This window comes from Ceratotherium simum, chromosome 5 (assembly GCF_057802395.1).
Source record: "Ceratotherium simum simum isolate JZ-2026a chromosome 5, ASM5780239v1, whole genome shotgun sequence".
Classification (NCBI taxonomy): domain Eukaryota; kingdom Metazoa; phylum Chordata; class Mammalia; order Perissodactyla; family Rhinocerotidae; genus Ceratotherium; species Ceratotherium simum.
In genome coordinates this window covers 58,920,235-58,938,435 of record NC_141904.1, presented here as the reverse complement: position 1 = coordinate 58,938,435, position 18,201 = coordinate 58,920,235, and the positions used below count along the sequence as shown (strand labels likewise).

Genomic DNA, 18,201 nt, shown 5'->3' with positions numbered 1-18,201 from the left:
GCCAGGCCCAGAGAAAATCTGATAGTTATATGGTGAATGAATGAATGAACAGACAAAAAATCAACAGACTTTGTAGCAATATTGGTATATATTAAATGTTTGTGTCCTCCTAAAATTCATATGTTGAAACCTAATCCCTAATGTGATGGTATCTGGAGGTGGGACATTTGGGAGGTGATTAGATCATGAGGACAGAGCCCTCATGAATAGGATTAGTGACCTTATAAAAGAGACCCCAGAAAGCTCCCTTGCCCCTTCCTCTATGTGAGGTTATAGCAAGAAGATGGCCATCTATGAACTGGGAATAGGGCCCTCACCAGACACCAAATCTGCTGGTGCCTTGATCTTGGACTTCTTAGCCTCCAGAACTGTGAGAAATAAATTTCGATTACACCACCCAGTCTGTAGTATTCTGTTATAGCAGCCCAAACAGACTATGATGTAATATCTCAGCAGTTAGAGACTTTTGTGTTTTCTGCTTGGCTCTCACTGGTGTTTCAGAGAGGTGAGATTTAATATAAATAAGGCACTGTGCTAGGTACTGCAGGCTTTTCCCAGATAAATAAGATGAATGTAGTTGAGTCTGGGACCAGTGAACTATTATAAAATTAGTACTTATTTAAACTATATGAATTAGGAGGAGCCATAAACCAAAACAGAGCTATAAATCTTGTTATTTTATAAGGCATTTCCCCCCAGTAAAATGGGGATGATGATTTTTAATGCATAAAGTGCTTTGTATATGTATTAAAATTGATGACAATTTTTAAAGCTAGTTAAGATCCTCATCAAAGGTATTAAACACCTACAGAGTGGTTCATTTTATGATGGCTTTATGACAGAAGAAAGGCAAACAGGGTTACAGAGTCACTCAAACATTGTAATAATACACCAGCTCACACTGGGAGCAAAGACATCAAAAACCGACCATCTGTTTGTGTTTGGATGCTACATGGGCAAATCTGTCAGCTTTCTCAAAGCCTTTCCCTTCATTGTACCATTTCCCCATTCTAAGCTGACCATTCCAGCCAACATTATGTTCTTTCAGATCTGTTAGCAAAAGCATTTTAAATTCGACTATGTCACTTTTCAGACGTTGATCAAGCAGCCTGCATGTTTCCATACACAGTTCCTTCCAGAAGATAGAACTTGTCTGAAAGAACAATGCAGACAGGCCCTGTCCTTTAGTATCTGATTGCCAGTTTGATTTGTTACTGGCTATCTGGGGAGAAAGATGTCCAAATAAAATGTGCATGGAGTACTTTGCAGGATATAGCTGAACAAAGGACAACCACAGAAGAAAAATGGAGGACTTGGAAGCTGCGTTTAATCTAGATCGGGCTGTTACTAAGGGGCTTTTATCTATGAACGTTTATTGAGCATCCCTTTTGAACCAGGTGCTGTACTAAATAGATAATTGGGATTCTCTCCCATTCTAGCAACTCTCAACTGTCTTTCAGTTCCTAGAATGCACCAGAGTCCTTCCGCCTTCAGAGTCTTCAAATGCTCTGTTCCCTCCACCTGAATTATCTCTCCCACCCCATTTCACCAGACCACTTTCTACTTATCCCTTTTGACTCAGCTTAAATGTCTCCTTATTAGAGAAGACTTTCCCTCACAGCCTATGCTGTTAGATTCCCCTATTACCTCTTTCATAACACGTTGGACTTTTCCTTCCAAGCATTTAACAAAATTATACTTAAAGAGTTATTTATGATATGATTTGTTTCATATTCTCTGCTAGATGTAAGCTTCAAGAAGGCCAGGACAGAGTTGCTCTGGCTCACTGCTAGATTCCAAGCCACTCGATGAGTGCCTGGCACAGAGTAGAGACTCAATAAGTATTTGCTGAATGATAAAATGAGTAAATGAATGAAGACAGACCATGCCGTCTATGTACTCACAGTTGGGCACTATTTAATTTTTGTAGAGGATCTATGCTATTCTCAAAATTCTTATTTTTAAATTAAGCTCTAAATGCTTAAAAAATAAAATTTAATGACCCAGTAATTGGATGTGGAGAAGTAGGGGTGGTTTTTGGTGAGGTGGGTGGTGGGAAGATGAATGAACTTTCATTTAAGTCTATCGGAACATCCAATTACCAGAACGTAAAGCTCCTTCATAGATTGGTTTCACAAAAATGAGACTAAGCCCCCTTCCCATGTATTCCTCCACAGAGTCTCAGAGAAAGTTTGAGAGTCAGTAGTTGCTAAATGGGCTTCATGATTAGTCTTTATTTAAAAAAAAATAAACCAATAGTTTTTTTCTTTGATTTCTCCTTTTATTGCAGGTTTTATACTGCCCAGTTTCCCTCGATGAATAATCCAATAAATAGTGATACAGTTCTGGATGCAAAGGGAGAGTAGACATAGAAAGAAGAGATGACAAAGAGGGGATTTGAGCCTTTTAACGTGAAGTCTGATTTGCATGTCAGCCATGTTCCCATGAGATTCAGATTGGAGTTTTGTAATCGTCTCTGCCTTGTTTCTGTCTTCCATAAAGGCTTGTGGATTTTGGGTTATCAGGGATTTGCTGTCTGTCCCTTGTTAGTTGGAAACTCGGGTTTTGTTTCAGATGCATTTCGAACTTCGTATGACGTTGTACCCTGTACCATCCACACAAGCCCTATAAGCTAAAGTTTCCAATTTCTCTTTATAGAATTCAGAATACAGCATTTTACTTCAGGGTCTTATTAGCCTAAGAATTCTCTTCTTCTTTTAATATAAAATTTTAGTTTATCAATATTGGCATTGGTGTGGAAATTATCTTTTTCTACCTCAGGGGAGTTTGAAATGATATGTCAAATATATATCTGGAGTTAGTTTACTTATTTTTCCAAATGTGTTCTATTTTGAGAGTTTATTTTCTCAATTACTTTGTATTGATTTTCTAAATTTCGATGACAAATAAGAAATAGATGATTAAAGAACACCTGCAAACTAAGATTTGTAAATCTAGTGCATTTTTAATGACTAGAGCATTAGGACACTTAGAAACCATTACATTGCTGATGAGTATTTAAGTTTTTAGTTAAATGATTCATTTTCTTTTTCAAGATTAGGACATTAGGATCTAATTAAGAAACTGCCATGACTTGGATACATGTAAACCTAACGTCTTTTGCCTTTATGAACGTGGTTAGAGTTTATACTTACATAGGATGTTTTTTGAGGGATGATTGCTTCAATTTTTCGTACTACTCACGTTCACATACAGACACAAATTTTTCCACTAGATTCTAAAATTAGAAATTTTGCTCATAAAAATTAAACATATATAAACATTTTTATGAAGGAAGAAAACCTATGCTTAAGCTAACCATCGGAAGTTATTTTACATTTTAGTATATTTCCTTCTAATCTTTTTGCCATTCATACATTTTATTTATTGATTTTCTACAGTTGAGATAGAATTTTGTATATATTATTTTCATTTAATGTCTCATCTTGAGTCTTTCCCATATCATTAAGACATCTTCATAAATGCGATTTCTTGTGACTCTTTACTGGAAATTCAAGTTGGTTTTTTTTTCCAGAAATTATGTACACCTATTCACATAGATCTTTATCTGAGTTTCTGATTTTTTTTTTTACATTAGAATAGATTCATAAGGTGATATTACTGAGTAGAACAGCATGTACATTTTTAAGGCTTTTGATACATATAGTAAAATTGCTCTTTGGAATGCTAACACCAGTTTAATTCCTACTTGCTACAGCCATATATCTATATATAGATATATGCTTAATATATATTAAGCCATATGACAAGGCTTAAAATCTTTGCCATGAAAGAGGTCATACAAATAAATAGGAAAAAATGTTCTAATAGTAAAATGGGTTAAGAATATGAACAGTAAATTTACTAAAATGAAAATTTAAGTATTTATATAAATATATATGAATGATATCAAATCTCCTTAGAAATACAAATTATAATAATAAAAATACTGTTTTAATTATAATAAACTATTTTTTCTTTGAAAGTATTCAAAGGTAAGATGTTAACATTAGAGGAAGCTGGGTAAAGGGTATATAGGAACTCTGTACTATTTTTGTAGCTTTTCTCTGGGCCTAAAATTATTTCAAAATAAAAAGTTAAAAAATTAATTTTCCCATATAATGGCTCTAGGTGCTTATTTAATAATGTTATTGTACTTATTGATTTCCTATAAATGAGCCAGTGTACTCCCATAAATCTTCATTGGAGCATACCTAACTAGTTCTTCTTTTGAGTCACACTCTAGTATTGAAAAACAAATATAAAATATTTCAATGAATGCTCTCATTTATTGCACAGGTCTCTGAACCTGCTCCATATGTTATATACTTTATTTTATTCAATCCTTTCTACAGTCATAGAAAGTAAGCAGTAAAATTATCATGCTCATTTTACAGATGAAAAAACCAAGGCTGTAAGGTTAAGTAACTCATCCAGAGGCATACTCTCAAATGTTTTGCTTTGATTGGTTTCATTTATAAGATATGTCCATTTGGCCAAAATGGCTTCCATTTTGGGAATGAATGTTTGTCTTTATTTCCAGCTGGATATGGTGTTCCCCTTCCAACAGATGAACCTACAGACATTATTCCACGAAGCTGCCAACTAACAACAGATGTTCCACAAGTCACACAGCTGCTAAACATGACTAAACTCCGCCAAACTGACATAAAATTTGGAGATCATCCTCTAGGTTCAGCAGAATCAGGTATGCACTCAGGCACCTAAATTATATGCATATTTATTTGTAAGACCAAAAGAAGAAGGAAAAAAAACTTTGCAATGATGCTTTGTAGCTGGAAGTTAAATATTAAGTCACTTGAGCCTCAACTCATGTCAGTGATAAACCATTATTTTAAATTTCTCTTTAACAACTAAAATATTTTCTCAATTTTTACGTCATAAAGCAAAACATCCTTGATTATTCTCCTTTTCCTGTATGCTTCCAAACCCTGCCAATTATACCTCCTAAACATCTCTCAAATCTGTCTCCTCCTCTATCCTATTGCTACTTCCATTGTACAGGGCCCCACTGCCACTCACCTTAGCCTCCCAGTCAGTCTCCAAATTGCTGTCAGAACTATCTTTCTGGTAATAGAAATAGAAATGTGATCATGTCACTTTGATTAAAGACTTTTAATGCCTTTCCCACTATGTTGGAAGACAAAATGAAAAAACCCTTGGGAATTCAAACAGTGCCAACCTCCCTTATTCCAAACCTGCTCCACAGTTTCATCTCCAGACACCCCTCTCTCGTTCCCCATGTGTGATTTTCTGACCACTCCGTGGGCTTTCACACATTCGTATTTTGGGATTGCTGTTTTATTGACCTAAAATGGCTTCCTTGCCTTTCTGCTTGGAAAAACTCCTAGTTCATCTTTCTGGATACAACTTAAATGCCTCCTCTTCTGTGCAAGCCTTCCCTAATTCTAATAAGCATTGCTCTCCTCTTTCTATGACTATTTTTTTTAATACTTTTTAATATGCCTGCATTCCCCAATAAAGTGTGACTTCCTCCAAAAAGGGCACTGTACCTCATTCTTCGCTATCCCTGGCCTCTAATGCAGTGCTTGCCATATACCAGACAGGGGCTGCAAACTCAAATTACTGCAGAGGCCAGTCGGATAACAAATGAATAAAGTGGCCTGGATGCCTGGAAATTTTACACATAGAAATATGTTCAACTTGAACAGTGAGCCTTACTGGAAGTGGAAGATACAGTTAGGAGAGAGGAATGAGATAGTGCTCAGAGAAATTGTTCTCTACTAATAAAACAGTAACATTAACAACAATGCAAGAGATATAATAAATGCCAATTAACACTCAGCCCCTGTGAGGGAGCTGTAGGGAGTGGTGAGGATTGTGGAAAACTAGAAGCTCCTTCTCAGTCTAGAAGGGGTAACTGCAATTTACTTCTAGCCAATGTTGCCTTGCAAGAATGCAGGCCCAGTCTCACCAGATCTTCCATTTTTTTTTCAAGAGGAGCTGGGTATCCCAATGTTGATGATAAATCTCCCAATTTTAAAATATTGTCTTTGGGGCCAGCCCAGTGGCATTGTGGTTAAGTTTGCCTGCTCTGCTTCAGCAGCCTGGGTTCGCAGGTTCAGATCCCGGGCACGGACTTACACCACTCATCAAGCCATGCTGTGGCAGCGGCCCACATAAAAAATAGAGGAAGATGGGCACAGATGTTAGCTCAGGGCCAATCTTCCTCAAGCAAAAAGAAGAAGATTGGCAACAGGTGTTAGCTCAGGGCCAATCTTCCTCACCAAAAAACAAATATATATATATATATATTTATATATATATATATATATATATATATATATATATATATATATATATATATATATATATATATATATATATATATATATATATATATATATATATATATATATATATAGTCTGAAGTCTGAAGTTTTTGGAAAGCACTCTATAGGCCAAACAAAACATGCCACAGCTGCCAGTTTTCTACCTCTGTAATAGACACCCATAGCTATTGACCAAATGAAGGAATAGTACTTATAAGTCAAGAAACCTGATATTATTTAGATGAGTAGTTCTCAACCTCCTATGTTAGAATCACCTGGGACATTTTAAAAATAACTGACATTAAAAAAATTTTTTTTTCCTAATGTCTATACTTCACTCCCAGAGATTCTGATTTAATTGACCTGGGATGGATTTTTTTTTTAACTGCCTCAGCGATTCTAATGTGCAGCCAGGGTTGAGAACCACTGGATCACTTCTCCCTACAAGAGTCCTGTGGTTCAGATGACACTCATAAACACTGAAGTAATTCAGGGGAAGGTGAAATGGAGGACATTTATGGAGGAAGAAGTAGATCTTCAAAGTATTCGATAAATACTTGTATAAGTATTTATAATAAATACATATAAGGTATATGGAAGTGTAAGATGGTTCAGAAGACTGCGCAAAGGCAAGGAGACAGCAAAATGCATGGATGAGTTTACTGAGGGATTAATAAGAGGAATGGCCTCAGTAGGCAGAAAGGCTGTGTTGGAATAATACGGGAAGAGTATGCCTCATGTTCCTAAAGTAGAAGAAAGAGAACTTCTTTTTTAGGAAGTTGAATCTGACATCAGGATTCAAGATGAATTTTTAAGTCAAGTGAAACTAGAGGTTAAGGTTTACAAGTAAGACATCTTTGCAGCAATCTAGGCATAAAAGGACCAGTGGCTGTGAAAGTGGAAAGTGATGACCCTGAGAGAAGCTGCAGGGGAGAACTGACGGGACTTGTTGATTCTCAGGTGACAGATGGGGAAGAGCGAGAGGTTGGAGTTGGAGGGAGGTCAAGAAGAAACAGGAGAAAGGAGATAGCGATGATGGAATGAATGAGTTGAAAAGTGGACTCAGTGTTACTCTCTCCATTTGTCTTCTATCCATTTATTCTTGGTGTGTCTTCTATATATCAATCCTCATCAGCATTACGTGTCCTAAATTGTATATTCCCAGAGAATTGGGATCTATTTTGTAACTTTTTCAGTATAAACCTTTTCAGAGGACTATGTGTAAATAGTTACTCCATTTTTAAACTCTTTATTAGGAAATTTTCAAACTTACAGAAAAGTAGAGAGAATGTATAATGAACCTCCGTGTCCCTATCACCTGCTTCCACAATTGCCAACTTTGGAAGGACTTTTTGATAGCAATGAGGGCACAAGTAGTGAAAATTTGTGTATTTATCATATACACCATCTTTAGACAGAGAGAGAGAGAATATATACAATCTATGTTCCTTAAAGAACTTTTAGAAAATATGTAAAAGGATGAAAAAGATCTCACTGCCTAGCCACTGTAAACACCTCGGGTCCCAATTCAATCTTAATGGAAGATTCGCCACAGAATGAAATGAGTAAGAAGAGTGTTTTCGATAACAAACACTCTGTCTGTATCTAGCAGGCTGTGATAGATTTCAGTAACAGAAATGACTAAGCTGTAAAGCCTAGCAGATAACTCTTTGCGATTACAAATGCTCTTTTTTTCTTCTGTCTCTCTGGCTTAATGTTTTAAGAGTTAATTATGTCTTTAAATGAAAATGCAAGTCTATATCCAGATATTTTGTGTCGTTTTTTAATTTAAATTTCAAGGACACCTGTAATGCCTGATATTAAAGAAGAATTTGAATAAATATTAATTGCATTATTAATTTGATATTATAATTAAGCAGAAACTTTTTTATAGGCCATATTTGATCCCAACTTGTAGAAGAGGGTATTAGTATATATTTTGCAAATTCCATAAGTGGGCTGTCAATGCATAATAGTCAACTTGAATCATATATATAGAAAGTTAGTAATCACCAGCTAATAGCATATTTCTTCTGCCCTGTGAAATCAGATCATATTTATATTCATTTATAACCACAAGGTTTATGATTGTTCCTCTTAAGTAAATCTCATTGCACATGTATGGCAGTTAAGATTATATGAACATACATTGAACTTTGTGTTTCTCTTTTTACAAATACTTTTCAATTGCTAATTTTCACATTTGTGGGCTTTGAAACTTACTACAGATGAATATAATAATAATAATTGTTCTCTGTCTAAGATACTTTATTTGAAAGGTGTAGCTAATGAATAACGCCCTAGGACAGACTTTTTAATTATGGAAAAGCCAGGAGATATTTCTTCATTTGAGCTATTTGTTTTTGTCTTGCTAAAAAAAGACTCCCCGTGATGAGATTTAAATTGCATGAGCAAATGACTGTGTGCTTTTGTAATTGGTTGTACAGTACGCATGTAAATTGTGAAATTTATTATAAATGTACATATTGAGAGACCCCAGAGAAGCCGCTACAGAAACAAGTAGCTGCTTCCTATGGATGCTTTCTAGCGTGTTCACCTATGCGAAAAAGGAAAGCTTGAAACTTCTAATTATTTTAGAGTGCATGTTATTGAATGTCATATAACTTGATCAAGAGCATTTAATGAAATTCATAAAATAATTGTTTTTTCAAAAAGCCAGTGTTACCACACATTCGCGCTGTTCACTTTTGTGCACTGTTCACTTTGTCAATTCCCAGTGCACACGAGCTAAAATGACTGTCGGTCTGCAGAGGACTGTGGGATCTGATGATGTTACTTTCATTAATGGGACTTCAGTTTAATTTAACCAGAGAATCAGGTCTGATTATTGAAGTTGAGCATTCAGCTACTAATGACAAGATGCAGTGGTCCACTAAGCACAAATCAAAACAAGTAGTTTACTTAAAAATTAGGAGGCAGTTTTCCCAAGTGCTCTCCTTTCCATGGCAGCAGTCTTATTGGACTTTTACTCCTTTTTAGATAAGAAGAGACTGACATCCCTATCTCCTAGCACAATTGCAAACAGGTAAATTAATGCATCTAGCAAAACCGTGAGATAGTCATCTAACTGTAGTTTGCATTGGTGAGATCCTTATTAGAATTTCTTCTCTGGGTTCCGCATTATGAAAGCAAAATTCAAATCCAGCAACAAAATCTACTGTAAAGTAGAACCTAAAAGAAAAAGGAGTTAGATTCTGACTTCAGGAAAAAAAAAAAGACACTTTAATTTCTTCTTTTCTAAACTCAGACTTTTGATAAGCCTTGACTTAGGGCTGTGGGTTAAAGAGATGCCACAATTTCTAGTTCCAGTGTCTGATGATAATTCAAAGTAAACTCAGCTATCTCTCCTACATTTGAATTGTATATCTCTTCCCCCATCTGTAGTAAAAATGAGGCTTAACTGGTCACATTCCTTCCTGAAGAATTTTTTTAAATGTGAAAGGAATTTAGTATGGATATTGATCAGTATCTATGAAATCTATTACAGCAAAGATGTCAGAAATCATTTATAGAGTGAATTTTAATTTTTCTGTGATATTTTTGCCAAATATTGAAAAAACTTTAAGATATAAAACATAATTTTAAATATGAAAAATATATTTAATCAGATAATTGTGCTACTTTTGCAGGATTGACTCATTCCAACCTTTTACATTTCTCCTTTAGATGTCTTTTATAGCATTACTTGTAATGACAAAAACCTGGAGACAAACTACATGTGCATAATAGGGAATTGATTACATATCCACGCAATCAGATCCTGTGTGTGCAGCTGTACAGATAACCTGATCTGCCTGTGATGGTCTGGAAAGGTCTCAAAGCTGTGTCAGTCAGTGAAAAATGGACACCTAGAATACTGTTTCCATATGAGCCCCTTGATGTAAATAAAAAAGATAGTTACCTAGGGATGCTGGTATATGCGTACATTTTTTTTAAGGAAACACAAGAAACTTAATGATTGCCTTTAGGAACAGGAACTAGGAGAGTCTGGGACAGGGAGATAAAACTTTTACTTTTCCTATCATATTTTCTTTTATTAGAGAATTTTAATCTTCTAAATATATTCATGATTTATTATGTCAGCAGCTGTATTATGTTAGAGCAATTATGAGACATTTCTAGTTTCTTCTGTATATTTTTTCTGTCTTTTGAAAAACCCAAAGAATTGCTATAAAATTAAAATTATTTCTCTATTTAATGTCAATATTTGGATTTAAAATATTATAGTGGGAAGGAAATCCAAAATTATTGGCAAAATAAAATTTTTACATATATAATTAAATGTTAAACTTGTTTATTTATGGTATAATAGGGAAATATATATGATAATCCATACTATATCAGTACGAATTATGCTCACATAATTTTCACTAGTGGTGAACATGGGGCTCTAATTATCAGTGACCTCCAGTAACGCCCAAGACACTCTCTCTGTAACATCACACTGTTTTTATTTTCATCACAGCACTTATCATTACCTGATATTTTCTTGTTTACTTAATTGTTTGCTTATTGCTGTCTCCCACTCTGGAATGTGAGCTTCAGAACTGCAGGGGTCCTGTTTATTGTTGTGTCCCTAGAACCTAGCTTAACACTTACCAGGAACTAAGTAAATATTTTTTGATTAAGTGATCGAATGAATGAATGAAATGCTAGCCAAATAATTTGAGCAGGTAAGTATATTAAGCAAAAATCATCATCATAACTAACATTTTGTGAGTTTCTACTGTATTCTAAGCACTAAACTTTTTACATAGTATATTAGGATTCTCCAGAGAAGAACATGTATATATATGTTTATATATATATATGTATATATATACACACCTATATCATATATATAAATAAATATATATGTATATATAGGTTTATATAAATATATATAAATAAATATATATGTATATATAGGTTTATATAAATATATATAAATAGAGAGACTTATTATTAGGAATCAGCTCATGCAATTATGGGACTGAGAAGTCCTAGGATCTGCAGTCAGATGCAGTCTACATCCAAGCTGGAGACCCAGGAGGGCCAATGGTGTAGTTCCTGTCCAAATCCAGAGACCTGAGAACCAGGAAAGCCAATGGTAAAAGTTCCAGTGTGAGGGCAGCAGAAAACTAGTGTCCCAGCTCAAGGAGTCAGGCAGAGAGATCGAATTCTCCCTTCCTCCACCTTTTTGTTCTATTCACACCCTCAGTGGGTTGGATGATGCCCACCCACTTTAAGAAGGGCAATCTGCTTTACTCAGTCTACCAATTCAAATGTTGATAATAATGTTTAATCTGGGCACCCTGTGGCCCAGTCAAGTTGACACATAAAATTAACCATTACACAATTTGTCCCATTTAATCCTCTCACACACCTTTTTATGTAGAAACCATCATAATCACCATTTTGTAGATGAGGAAACTGAGGCTTACAGAGATTAAGTAATTAGTAAGTGGTAGAGCTGAGATGTGACTGGGCAGTCTGGTTTCAGAGATGCTTTCTTAACTGCTGACTCCCATTAAGCAATTTCTCACTACTAGTTTTAAGGATTATCTTCAGGGGAGCCTTCTGGTGTTATAGGAAACTGTCCTATTTCCAGGCCCAAATGATGGAAATTATCTACCAAGGCCTGTATTAATATGTAAGCTGTACTCTTTATTCAAAATGGAAAGTTTTCTTGAGATAAAATTGTTTCCCTAAAAAGGTTTCTTTATTCATTAATAGTAAAGGACAAAACTAGGCTAATTACAACTTTTTAATAAATTAAGAATTTGTGAAGAAAAGTAATATCTTGTGCTTTATTACTTTTTATCTCGTTGGCATAGCCTAACTTTACACACAGACGGTGTTTTTACATTGTCTAAGGTTCTATTCAAGTTCAGAGGAGAAAGAGAGATTCTAATTTTAGCTTATTGCCTTTCAAAAATGTCTTAAACTTTTTATTAATGAGATAAGGCTTTTAATTATTTGCAGAAGTTGAACCGATTTGAATCACCTAGGGCCTTTCCTGCTTTAGTCATTTACCTAGCAACTTGTCTTTTCATCGTGCGTCCAGGGTTTACAGACTGACGGTCCTCCAACCAGTCTAAAAAGAGTTTTTAATTAAAATACTTTGCATAGGACATGCACCGTTAAATTAGCCACAGTTTCCCCTACATTCTGTACGTGTCTGCTTGTCACATATGTGTCACCTGCCTGGCGTTGAAGCCCCTTCAGTTTGTCCCTTCCTCCCCCACTTTCTTGCCTCTGAAAAAGGATATTACAGTATTATGTTCTGTACCTGATTCCTCGTAAACCCGATTAGTCTTCATCCCATACATTAATTACCATTTTCATGAACTTTTGATACTTATCTATACAATCATTAATAGACCCACTTTTCAGATAGCAAAACAAAAGTTTTTAGTTAGATGGCTTCACAAAACTGCACAGAAAATAAATAGTGGCTATGGGAAGAATCCTCTGGATGCCCTCCTGGCCCACCAAGGACAGTATCATGTGTGGTGAAAAAAAGGCACAAAGAGGCCTCAGGTCACTTGGGTTCTGAACCCCTGCTGCTTTATGTGGATAGATTTCTAAACATCGTGAGCCTCGGTTTCTTCATGTATGGAGATGAGATAGTATCACGCTAAGTGATTGGAAATTGCATAGAGATCATGTACATATCCTCATTATCCATCATCCTTTAGATCTCGAGTTGAATATCATTTCCCTGACCTCAAAGACTAGATACCAGCCCCCATTAACACGCTTATGACCCTTTGAACTTTTCCTTCATAGCTCTTATCACAGTTGTAATCATGGAGTTATTTATGAATTACTTGCTTTAATATCTGTCTCCTCCATGAGACTGTGAGCTCCTTGAAGGAAATGAGGTGTCCACCTCATCCCCTGTCTTACTCAGTGCCTACAGCAGTGGCTGCCCAGACTAGGTGCCCAGTCATTACTGAAAGAATAAGTGAATGAAGGAATAAATGATTGTGAATGGACTTTGTAAATTGTTAAATGCTATTCAAGATGGAAGATATTAACAACATATCTACTAAGCGTTTACTTCCTACTAAGCATAATATTTAACATGTTACATGCGTTATTTCGTAGACTCTAACAAAAACACCATGGCTTAAGTACTATGATTATCTCAATCTTATGAATGAAAAAATGAGGCTTGGAAAGGTTAAGTACCTTGTCTAAAATAATATTGCTCTACTAGATCAGCCTTTTTTGTATTTTTGACATTCTTTATAACAATGCACTTATAATAAAATAAAAATTAATCCACTTCAAAGTCTGGATTCTGGTAGCAGGTTTAATTCTGATTTGATTGTTAGCTAATAGATGTAAGTCTTGAGCATGACCCTTCAATGATTAGAATTGAAAATTCAGCAGATTTTTCTGGTTAAGCTTTGAAAACCCTGCAAACTTAAATGACTATAATAATTAGAACATTGTATCTTGAGACAAAAATGAATGTTTATTTTTCTAAAAGACAATTAGAGAGTAGACCCTCAGGTTTTATAATCTAACTACAAAGGCATGTACCCCTCAGTAAAATAGCAAAATAATTAATGGTAACATCTCTGACCTACACCAAGTTCATTTTCCGCAAACTCGAGAAAATGAAATGCCTAGAGCATGACTTTAATCTAACCTTGATTTTTAACCTTATATTATGCATATTGATATCAGCTCTTAAAAGAGCTCCTTTTAGAATTCAAAAGGCGTGCATTTCTGCTTGTAGTTTTCTTTTATTAAGATTTTCCTCATTATAGAACCTTTGTCTCTTCTACCTTTTATTTTAGGAACCAAAAGTCTAAATTGCTTTTCATTGTAGATTTTAGTTAGGACCCTATTATATTAGATACATAACATGATACATGTTTATAGAGATAATTATGACAATTAATATGATTATAAACAGAGAATTATTGAAGTGAAACAGGCTTTAAAAATGTGTTTGTGTTAATTATACTAACAAGTTTAAAGAGGTCTGTTAATTAAAGAGATACTAAATAATGGAGTATTGGTATACTTTGTGAGAAAAAGTGTACTAAAATTTTTAATATTTAAAAAATAGATTTGAATTTAAATACACGGTGGTGGAGTACTCTTTAAAGAAATCCTATAGTGGATCTTCTTATAAAATACAGAATAACATCTAATTTTCTGTGATTTAGAGGAGTATATCATATCAAGTTTAGGTATAACTTTAAAAGTCACTGGATATCCACTGCTAAGCAAGAGATTCCTCTAAGAAATTCAAGGTATTTAGGAATTTTAATTTTTTAAATAGCTATGAACTAGTTTAATATGCTCATTTTGTTGGAATTGTAGCTGCAATTGTGTCAGTATAATTTTTTTAAATACTCCCTCCCCCCAAAAAATCCTCCTTTTGGGGCCGGCCCAGTGGCATAGCAGTTGGGTTCGCACACTCTGCTTCGGCGGCCTATGGTTCGCGGGTTCGGATCCCGGGTGTGGACCTGCGCACCACTTATCAAGCCATGCAGTGGCAGCATCCCATATAACGTAGAGGAAGATGGGCACGGATGTTAGCCCAGGGCCAATCTTCCTCAGAAAAAAAAGAGGAGGATTGGCCACAGATGTTAGCTCAGGGCTAATCTTCCTCAAAAAAAAATCCTCCTTTTAATCTTGGATACTATCCACAATTTTGGTGAGATTTTTTCCATTGTCTACCATGGAATTTTTTCCATTGTCTACCATTGTCTAGCCCAGCTATGCTGGGCTCAGCAGATGGGGGTACATACAGTATGAAATAAATGGTCTTTCTACTCAAAGAAGCTTTAAATTGATTGGGGGAACCTGCATATAGATAAAGAATATGAAAAAACATCAAGGAAATTGCCCCTGTAAGATGTTTGAACAGAAAGATATGCCCATACCCTAATGGTTGCCCTGACTGCAAGTAAAAAAAAAAAAGGCTCCTATTCCGGTACTGAAAATTCCCACGTTGGCCGATGCCATATCCCATATAGCCCTTCAGGATCCTCAGTGGCTATTTCTTTCTGGGAAAATCCACATTTGAGAACAAAATCAGTAGTCTAGGATTTGTTCTACTTGGTCACAAAAGGTACAAATGATGAGTCAATAATAGATTTTTCCAATTGGCCTGGAATTTGAGGGTCATTTTGTTCTGTTATTGATCCTAACAGTAAGAGACTAACAGTGTTTTGTTGACTCCAAATGGATGTTTATAAATGACTGGAAAAAAATACAGATGCACACATAGCCAAGTCTATTTGCTAACACTAGGAAATTTTACATGTAACCTGAGTAGGCATCTGATTGTGGTGCCATAGCACTGCTGCTGTTGAGAGCTACACCATTCATGTAAATATCAATGTCTTGGTCATTGTTGACCCTTCTCTCGCATCCCCCACATCCTGGCAATTGTCCTGTTCTGTCCAGTCTTCCTCCTCAATTCACACATAAAAACCCTTAGGTGGATTTTTCTTAAAATGGAATTCCAATCGTAGTTAGAAATATTTAGTCATTTAATCCAACTTCCCCGCCGACCCATTATGTTTAATGGTTCATTCATTTGCTCAGCAAAGATCTATTACTCTGTGTCAGGCACTTTGTGTCGGGCTAGGTGCTAGCAATGCAGGGTGACAGAGCAGGCACTGAGTTCATATCTACTGAAGCAAACATTATTAGGGAATCCCATAAACACAAATGCAATTGTAAAAATGCAATTCTGACAAGTTCTGTGAGGGAAAGGTTATGGGAGTATCTATGCTGGGGAATTTACCCTAGTCAGAAAGGTCCGGGAAGACTTTTCTAAGGAAGTGATACATGAGCTGAAACATAAAGGCCAAGAGGGAAAGGAAGAGCCTTCTAGTCTTGGAGAACAGCATGTGCAAATGCTTTCATAGGCAGGGAGAACCGAGTAGGCCAGTCTGTTCAGAGAGCAGAAAATGAGGGGTATAAAGTATGAACTGAAGCGAGAACACGCAGGATTTTTCAGGCAGTGTTAAGGACTTTCTTCTTAATCCTAAGAGCAGCAGGGAAGCCATTGAAAAATTTTAAGTGAGGAAAGGGAATGATTCAATTTTATTTCTGTTGGTATAAGACCTCTCTGGCTGCATTTTGGAGAGGGCATCGGACAGGGAGCCATTGGAGAGGGCATGGGACAGGGAGCCAAAGTAGATATAGTGGATCACTCAAGAGGCTTTGTGATCATCCAGGAGAGGCATGATGGTCGCTCGGTTTGCAGTACTGGTAGAGGAGGTGGAGAGAAGTGGACATGGATTGGATATGCAGAGGATGGAGGGAGGTGTCAAGGATGACACCTAGATTCTGACTTTCCAAACTGGATGGATTGTGGTGCCATTCATTAGACCAAGTTTTCAATTTGAGGTGTCTTTGAGACATCGAAGAAGAGCTGGTTAGGAGGCCACTGGATACAAGGAGTGGAGTTCAGAAGAGACGATGAGGCTAGACATAGAAATTAGGGAGTCATCTGATATCTGAGTCTGCCTTATAATATCCAGAATAGCTTTCCAGACTTCTGCTTGAACACCTTCAAAATGACAGAAATCACCACCAAAAGAACCAGAAACACTTTGGTTAAAGAAAGATGTTCCTTATGTTGGACTAAAAGCTTCTTGAAGTAAGTTCTACTCATTAGTTCTGATTCTGCCCTTTGAACAAATGGAATCTCTCGTCTACCTAATAAGCCTTCAAGAATTTGAAGCAAATTGGAATGCTGTATCTCCTCACCACTCTGCCAGCCACCTTGGATCTTCTGTCCAGCAAAAATCCTTTCAGATCAGTTCAGCAATCTGGCCCTTGCTCATCTCTTCAGCTTCATCTATTACAAACACAAAAACAGACCCAAAAAACACCTATATACCCACACACATTGCTTCCACTCAGATCTAAGTAGTTGGAACTTCCTAAGCAGGGTGTGTTTTCACAACCTTTTGTGGCTTTTCTCATGCTGTTGCATAGGTGTGGTTTTTAACTCCACCACATGTAGAATTACAGCTCTACAGCAGAGGCTAATGAGACCAATTAGCTAACTATAGGAATTTTTTTTAGACAGGGGAATAGGTCAGACAGAAAGTGGCCAGTAAGTCATATATGTTCAAGACTGTAGGACAAATGTGGACTTATTCAGGGCCAACATCATAATATTCAAGTTGGTCCTGTCTTGCAAGTGGGGCTCAGCAGAAGGCTTTCTAGGTTGTGGGCAGTGTTTTCAGTAAAGGGCTATCACTTGCACCTGCTTTTTTAGTCAAAGGACCTGCAGTCACAAAGAACCTCACATAGTCCTAGTCCAGTCAGGAGTCCCTTGGGCAGCCTTCCATATGGTCATTCGGAGTCCCAGGCTCCTTTCGTCTAGTGGCTCCTCTGGGGACCTTCAAGTCCTCCACTGGATCTCCTGCATCTTGTCAAGACACGAGGGAAGGGAGAGCGTGGGGGATTATGCAGGAGGTTTTAGGGGCCAGACAGTGGTTTACACTTCTCACATTCCATTTCTTGTGTTCCGGTAACCAGAACTCAATCACATGACCCATATAACTGCAGGGAAGGCTCAGAATGTAATTTAGCTGTATGCCCAGAGCAAAGGGAAGCAAGGTTTGGCGAGCACACCTGCTGTATCCTGGAGGTGATACCCGTTTGCTCTCTTTCTCCCCAAACCTTCAGGGATTCCCTGTTGCCTACCAAATTTAGAATAGGCTTTTTAGCATTTTAAGGCTTTTTTCAGTGTGACCTTAGCCTATCCTTCCAGCTAAACTGGTAATTTCATTATTCCCCAAGCATACCCGACCATCTTCCATACCTTTATTCAGGCACTTTCTTCTGCCTAGGCCACCCTACCTCTCATTCTTGAAATCTTACCAGTCATTCA

General features: G+C 36.5%; 1 protein-coding gene across 13 annotated transcripts in view; it reads left to right on the top strand.

Moving 5' to 3' along the window:
• The window catches only part of CFAP20DC (CFAP20 domain containing), a 225,505-nt gene that overhangs the window by 115,696 nt on the left and 91,608 nt on the right, over nt 1-18,201 (top strand). For 12 of the 13 annotated variants that reach the window (XM_087431264.1, XM_087431260.1, XM_087431255.1 and 9 more), the window contains one exon: nt 4,544-4,708. In XM_087431264.1, coding sequence (XP_087287390.1) covers nt 4,544-4,708 — 165 coding nt within the window. Of the gene's footprint in view, nt 1-4,543; nt 4,709-18,201 lie in introns of those variants that run through there. The other variant, XM_087431265.1, reaches the window with a different exon arrangement.